Raw genomic sequence first — 7,612 nt, 5'->3', positions numbered from 1 at the left:
TTTTTCATCATTCTTTTCTATATATGGTATTAATATACACAAACTGAATAACAAAAATTGTAAATATTATTTTTTTTCAATTTTATTTCAACTGAAAATAACTATTAAATTTTTATAAATTGGCTCGGGACACAGGTTTTTGCTAAACCTTTGACATTGAAAATATTTTTTAAGTTATTTTCAGATAATTAATTATTTTTTTTTATAATATAGTTACGTAGAATCGATAATAATTTATAAAAATGCAGATATTTTTCTATTTTCTTTTTGAAGAAACAAAATATAAAATAGTAAAGTCTGGGGACACCAACGTTATGACATATTTATATTTTATAAACACAAAATATAGCGTTAGATAGCTTGTTTGAAGACCCTTCTACTGATCAGTGGCATGGACTGAGTAGTGCGGCCTCAGTGGTAGTTTAAAAAATTGGCTTTTTTCGCATTTCAGACAGCAGTCACGCCCACAAAGGCTTACGAATCAAAACATCCTGGAACAAAACCTTCCTAGTTTTGTTTGTACTTTAATTCCTGCAAGTTTGAAAAAATTAAATGATGGTACGTACAGACGCCACATACATACCAAAGCATCTCCTAGTGGAGACACGAACCAAAACACATTTACCTCTATATCTTTCCAACTAGTAGCCGGAACTTAATATAAAGTATTGTTTGAAAGGTATTGGCCTATAGAATAACAATAAATATGTTGGGTGTATCCACATGCCCCTTAAACCGCCTGGAACAAAACCTTCTTAGTTTTTTTGTACTTTAATTCCTGAAAGTTTGAAAAAAATTAAACGATGGTACGTACAGACGCCACATACATACCGAAGCATCTCCTAGTGGAGACACGAACCAAAACACATTTACCTCTATATATTTCCAACTAGTAGCCGGAACTTAATATATAAGGTATTGTTTGAAAGGTATTGGCCTATAGAATAACACTAAATACGTTGGGTGTATCCACATGACCCCTTAAACCGCCAAAAGCAAAAAAACGTTTTTTGTTTCGCAACACTTTAGCCTAATTTTTAAGAATCCGGCTATTCGTTTATGAAGCTTGAATACATTTTCTGGACTCACTCTGCAAGACCTTTCCAACGATATCTCAAACATGTCGATTGGACGTCTGGATAAAAACTTCCAAATCTCGTGTATATATAAGCGAGTCATTTCAGCATGCTACTGTGGCTGCTTTTGTCACTCGCGCGCACTGCCGTTCGCTGTGATATAATATACATATATGCATATGAATCGATGAATTCTAAAACCATACAAGTCCAAAATCAGTGTTCCGAGATAATGAATAAAAACAGTTACCGGAACTACTTGACGGAGACTATTGGCATACACAGAAACGTTGTAGATCTCATTGTTTCCAATGTATTTTTAACTGTAGTTTTTCATAAAATAAAAAGGTCTTCCAATGACAGATGAAAAGGTGGGGTGCACTTGAAAGGTTTTTGAACTCAACCTGTGTACACAAAAAAAAGTGAACATTTTTTTATTTATTTAATTAGGATATTGACACGATGTCGTACGCGTCGTAATGTCATAAAGTCATAAAATTTGTCAATGTAAAATAACGGTTAAATGCTTTTAGAGGATATGTAGCTACACCAAAATCTTGTTAAACCGATAGAAAATTTATAAATAGCTCTTATTATACCCTACGAATCTCTTAAACATTGAACAATTTTATGACTTTCAGGCATTACAACATCTTGGGAATGCCATAAATATTTATTCAAAACAGAGGAAGAATTGAACATCAAAACGTTTATCTCAATCAACATTTTCAGAATTTGTGGTTTTCCATAATGTGTTGTGTTAATAGAATTTCAATTCTTCGCCTTCAGTAGACGGCATTACCTGCTTGATGTTCACGATTTTTTCATTAATCGGAAAATACTCTTATATTCCTTAATATTGGGCAGATTGAGCAACTTAAGATTATGGGAGTGAAAACCATCTACATACATATATAATCCCTCGTTTTCACATATGCTTGATTTGAACTTTCATACAGGAACTGCTTATAGTTTGACATAAAAAACGCTTCTTTCTTGGAACCGGTACCTCGAGTGTTACTCTTTTTTTATTGTAATCAGGCTACCAGTTCTTAAAATCAGTAACATCACGGCATCGAATTTACTTCACAGTAAATGGTTACCTTTTTCTGAAAGTCAAAATTAAATCCTTATATTCTTGTGGAGTAAAAATTCGATCGTTTTCCGGAATTCCGTTTTGCAATTATTTCTCCCTTATAGGCAATTATGTCCGTTTCGAACCCATATATTTCTCTTACCAAGAGATTTACGATTTTGTACATCGTCACTCCCAAATCGTACACTGTGAGCCGCTTGCTCTGTTGTTTCTCTTATATTTTTATATTGCGGCACTATCAGGCCAACCTAATATTCACACAAGCCGGAAGTTTACTGTCAAAAATGTCTCATGCACATACAACTTGTATGGGTCCAAACGAAATTGAACGGCGTGCGTAAAAATCTAACTAAAATTCCAACATTTGTGTTGCGTGAGATTTCTATTTGACGTTTGTGCTCATTTGACATTTTGGCACGATTAAGAATTCAAATTTCGCTCAACAAACTTCTGTAAATTTGACAGAAATGCAACTCTGGGAGATCACGCACGCAAATTGATTTCGGTTAATCAAATGTGAAAAACTTGCGTGCGTGCGTAGAAAAACTCAAACCGCACAGTGTTTCGACTATATGGAGGCTGGTAGAAAAAAGTCATGGTGACAGTTGATAAAAAAAACCAGCTGGACTTAGTGAGGGAAAAGTATAGGTCATAAGTACCAAATTTTACATTATTTACTCACCCCCTTCTTCACGAACGATACATTTCCAAAAAATACTGGAATGGGCGCGATACAGACTAATCCGTTTAGTTGCCTTTGGCGACTAACTCATTCAAGAAAGTGTTTGTTTTTTAAACTGTAATTAATTATTTAAATGTCGTGGAATATTCAAGGGAAGGTATTTATCATTTATTTGGTACTTTCCTATTTTTTTACCAAAAAATTTACTTTGAAATGTAGATGCTAAAGATTATTAGTAAAAAAAAGTGTGAGTACCGGTCCGCCAGGTCTTGAAATTAGATGAATGTTTTAGTGAATTTTATGTAGTTTTCGAAAAAATCTCACTAAACATTGGGGAAAAAGCGAGTATTTATACCTTAGTAATTTTATAGTACAACCTTTGTTTTCTGAGAGTGGAAAGCAGGAAACAAAAATTAACCAAAATTTCATCACATTTAATGATTGGGCCCACATCTTTTGTGAGGTTTGGACATTGAAGTGATCCAATCTTCCCCATATTTTATATTTAGGTCTTTCTAATAAAAGAGAGATTACAAACTAAATTTCATCGAAATCGGAAGAAATTTAATGTTTCCGCCCACAAGAGTAGAAGGCGTGGCAATTATTTCATCTTTACCAAATTTCATAATTCTCTATTTCTAAGTAAAACTAGAGCACATATCAAGTTTCAATGAAATCGGTGCAGGTGTACTATTATTTACACCTGCATCCATATAGTCGAAGCACTGTGCGCTAGTTAAGTTGAGCTTTATAGCGGCACTATTAGTTGTTGAGATCAAACACCGTACAAGACACAGTCATTTCTCACGGGTACAATCAACTTTGGTCCGTTAACGGTTAAGTATCTAATACGGTTTTTAAGCTCAGTCGGTGACTAGAAAAATGTTAGGTAAAATTACTTACTAATTAATTTTACATTAAAATGTTAAATACTGGACTTGTACGGTTGTCGAACATGGATACACTATAAATATAACATGGATACAAAATTTCATTTCGAATTTTGTTTGCATATTCAAAGAAATGAATTGATGTATGTCGATATTACAGTATTTTACTATTCACATTTTAATGCTGCCTGTGAAAATTATCAGCAATATAATGATGAAAAAAATTTACGTTATTTTCATATTACAAGAATTTCGTTGGAATTTGCCCTCCCACATTTTTGCTTATATATCAGAGGTCACACACATGCGCTTGTGTGCGAAGCCGCGGAGTTTTGCTCAACAGCCAGTGCTCGGACTTTACAACATTTGTGAAATAGATAACACTTTTTTTTTGCTAAATTACATTTNCTTACGATTACTATAAATTTTGCTACCATTTTTTTAAGATTGTCTAATTTGATGTCTTCAAACTAAAAACAAAAGCACCAAAAACGCACCAAGCACCAGACTCAAAAATTTTCGCGTTTTGAATACCCACTAAATTTGGTGCGAAAAGCATCAAGTTGGCAACAGTGAATGTAAACAAAAGTATATTATGACGACAGCGATTGGGTGGATGCTGTCAAATCGACGAAGAGAGGGTTCGCGAATGGCGCGACCTTTATTTTCTGGATCGTGCATTTCTACTACTCTACCACCGTAAAAGCATAACGGCAACGTTGATCCGGATCAACTCGTTAATTTGGAATTATCTCGGGAATTATCTGCAGTTGATCCGGATTATATCCTAGAGTTAATTCCCAAACTTAACTCGGATCAAGGGAATTTTCGATGACAACACTGACCAAAACTCAAAGAGCGTAGAGTACAGGGGAAATGCAAGAATGATAGATTACAAGATTGCGCCAATCGAGCTGAGAGCAACTGGCCGTGACGTCAACAAATACCGGAATGAGAGAGCAAGACGAACTCGACAAGAAAAAGAGGAAGCATCGAACAAAAGGCAGTATTGCGAAGTTTTGAATTTGAAAAAGCACTTCATTTGTATTAGTGTATTTTACGGACTTTATATGCATTCATAATTTTATTGTAAGGATGCCGATTCAAATTAATAAAAATCAATGTTTCTAGCTCGAAGGTCGATTTCTTCTGGCATGATTGAAGGTGCTGCCACATATTTGTATTTTGAATTGTAAAGTTGCTGACCACACTTACGATTGCTATAAATTTTGCTTCCATTTTTTTAAGATTTTCAAATTTGGTGTCTGCAAACTAAAAACAAAAGCACCAAAAACGCACCAAGCACCAAACTCAAAACTTTTCGCGTTTTGAATACCCACTAAATAAATATAAATATTGAATGAACTAACATATTTTAAATATTTACGGAACTACCATTTGTATGCAACCCTGCCTATCCTATATTCAAGTAGATGTAATTCGAAAAATTTAAATGGATTTCTTCAAATCAACCTGAGCTGCGGACATATTGCGAATTAATTTTTAAACATTAACCACTACATTATATTAGTATTAAATACTTTCAATTAAGAAACAATTCTTATTAGAAAATAAATATGAATCGTTTTAGTTTAAATATTCCAACATATATTTTTTGTTAATGCAGATAGTGCGGATTTAACGTATTTTAAACCCGTTACATGGGGAACATAAATTTAAGGCAGATTGCTATTAACAATTTTTACACAATTTACGATTGCAATCAATTTCTTTCAAAACTATAATCTAAATGATTGCAAGTTGTATTTTTTACGATCAAAACAGATTCCAATATTAGGTATATTATGCACATGCAATCCAATTTGATTTGAGTTATTCAGTTTTAGATACATTTATATTTCTGTGTTCGTATGGAATAGTAGTTTATGTCGGGAAGCTGGCTTTAGTATAATCCGGCATTCCCTTTATTATTTACAACACAAGGAATTTTTTGATGACCCTTAACAAGAATATGGACGTGCTATTATCGGAACTATTTCTTGCACGTTTATTTGCCAAAATTTCTTCAACGGCTCGGCGCCAGTGAGGGTATGCTGCGAATGCCGCATTATACTAAAACCAGCCTTTTGACATAAGCTACTATTCCATACGAGTGGGGCACGTGCGAAATGCGGATTTTCCCAGTTACAGTACTGCAGTAACTCGACATCTTCCTCACCAACAGCTCTGTCCTCTATGAGCTTCTTAATGTAACTGGAAATAAAAGAAGGAAATTTAAGAAAAATTACTATCACAGCGTTTCGCTTGTAGCGTTTCACTCTTATAGTATATTGGCTATCAAGCACCAGAAAATTTCATCACGCATTCCATATGCCACCGATTGTCATGGATCAATTAAAATACTGTCATCACAGCTTTTTGGTACTCCAACAACTGGTGTGTCTATGGCTTAGTTATGTGGACCTGTTGCATCACTAAAATCAATTTGGACTCTGGCTTGTTTGTTTCGAGAGCTATTGGCATCAAATATATGCAAATTAGATTTCCAAACGAGCAACTGTTGAATACAGGAAAAAAATTTATATTATATGGTTCCGCTAAAGTGCACTACTACCGTGTATAAATTGGTCGACCTTCTAATAAATCAAGCAATCTTATTGTATCGTGATCGCCGCCAGTCACCAAGAAATTTCCACTTGGGTGAAATGCAACATCATTCTCCGGCGACGAATGCACTGTATTAGCTCGCCTTCAGCTATGTCAAATATCTTAAAGCGGTTACAACTTAATGCTAAAGCCACCAGATTACCGTCTGGATGCCATGCCAGCTGTCGTCCCATACCTCTTCCCACGGTGAACGTTTGCACACATTCGCCTGAAAATGTATCGCAAATTCTTAACTTATCATCGCCGCACGATGAAATTAACTTAGCCATTAGGGCTGAATTTTGCTGCGCGCACCCATTTGTGTGTCCAGTGAAAGATGTGTATTTTGAATCAGTATTTTGATGGCTGTTCGCCATTTTGTAAGTCTGCAAACGAATAAGCTCACGAAGATGCAAACAAATTCAAGCACATTGTCATAAAAGAGCAGTTTAGACCAAAATAAGCAACTCTAAAAAACAGATGATCGCATCTGTGGCCCAGGATAACGTCTATTGCTAAGATATCTCACTTGTATTTGTACACAATGGACTTCACTGCGCAACTATTCGAATAATACACACATAAAATGTTTCGGGAGGGATGGGAAATACATTTTTTTTGCAGAAAAAAAAAATGAATGGGTGTGCGCAATGCGTGATCTGCTATCGCGTTGTAGTCGCAATGTTATGTCTTGTTTAAAAAGACATTACAAACTGTGTCATATACTACGTTTATACGAATAATCGACTTAATTGAAAGCGCATTGGCACCGTACACATTTCGCTCTAGTGTTTATACTTACGGCTTTATATCGGCATCAAAGTAACCGTCTTCAAAAGCAAACAAAATCAGCTGTTTTCATTTGACATTTTATAGGTTAACATAATGGAAAGTGATAAAGATCTAGTTTTGTTCGGCATTATAAAATCGTGACAAAGGAAAAGAACGATTATTATTAATCAGCTTTTTAATACTGATGCGATTGTTTGGAATTTGAGCGGAACAGCTGATCTCCAATTCGCTTTGAGTGAGAGCGGTGTTTATACACTCTTTCTAACTGTCTGGAGAAATAAATTACCGATTTGAAATGGAGTGTGAGCCAAAACACTTCGCTCTTTCAAAGCGAATTGAAATTCGGTTTATACATATGTTTTGAATCGCGGCGAAATGAATTAAAGCGACTTATGCATGCGTATAAACGTAGTAATAGTCATTTTGAAAAGGCGAAAGAGAGTGATCGAGCACTGAAGCTTTTAGAATT

General features: G+C 34.8%; 1 protein-coding gene across 4 annotated transcripts; it reads right to left on the bottom strand.

The window, feature by feature from the left end:
• Window positions 1-5,351: 5,351 nt before the first annotated feature.
• Window positions 5,352-6,580, bottom strand: LOC108366510 (probable ubiquitin carboxyl-terminal hydrolase FAF). 4 transcript variants are annotated; one of them, XR_001848096.1, is made up of 3 exons: window positions 6,320-6,580; window positions 6,024-6,262; window positions 5,352-5,958 (listed from the first exon to the last, which is right to left on the bottom strand). XR_001848096.1 is itself a non-coding variant. In XM_017620929.1 (3 exons), the coding sequence occupies exons 2-3, from the start codon at window positions 6,068-6,070 to the stop codon at window positions 5,706-5,708; spliced, it is 273 nt and encodes a 90-aa protein (XP_017476418.1). In that variant the 5' UTR covers window positions 6,071-6,262; window positions 6,317-6,580; the 3' UTR covers window positions 5,356-5,705. The 4 variants fall into 4 exon arrangements, 3 of the variants coding, with proteins under 3 accessions (XP_017476418.1, XP_017476417.1, XP_017476419.1); XM_017620929.1 differs by having other exon boundaries at window positions 5,356-5,958; window positions 6,051-6,262; window positions 6,317-6,580; XM_017620928.1 differs by having other exon boundaries at window positions 5,356-5,958; window positions 6,051-6,262.
• Window positions 6,581-7,612: the final 1,032 nt, after the last annotated feature.

Source organism: Rhagoletis zephyria, unplaced genomic scaffold (assembly GCF_001687245.7).
Source record: "Rhagoletis zephyria isolate East Lansing unplaced genomic scaffold, Rhagoletis_zephyria_1.1 Rzeph_scaffold_02298, whole genome shotgun sequence".
NCBI lineage: Eukaryota > Metazoa > Arthropoda > Insecta > Diptera > Tephritidae > Rhagoletis > Rhagoletis zephyria.
Note: the sequence above shows the minus strand (reverse complement) of the source record. Positions and strands in the feature narration are given on the sequence as shown.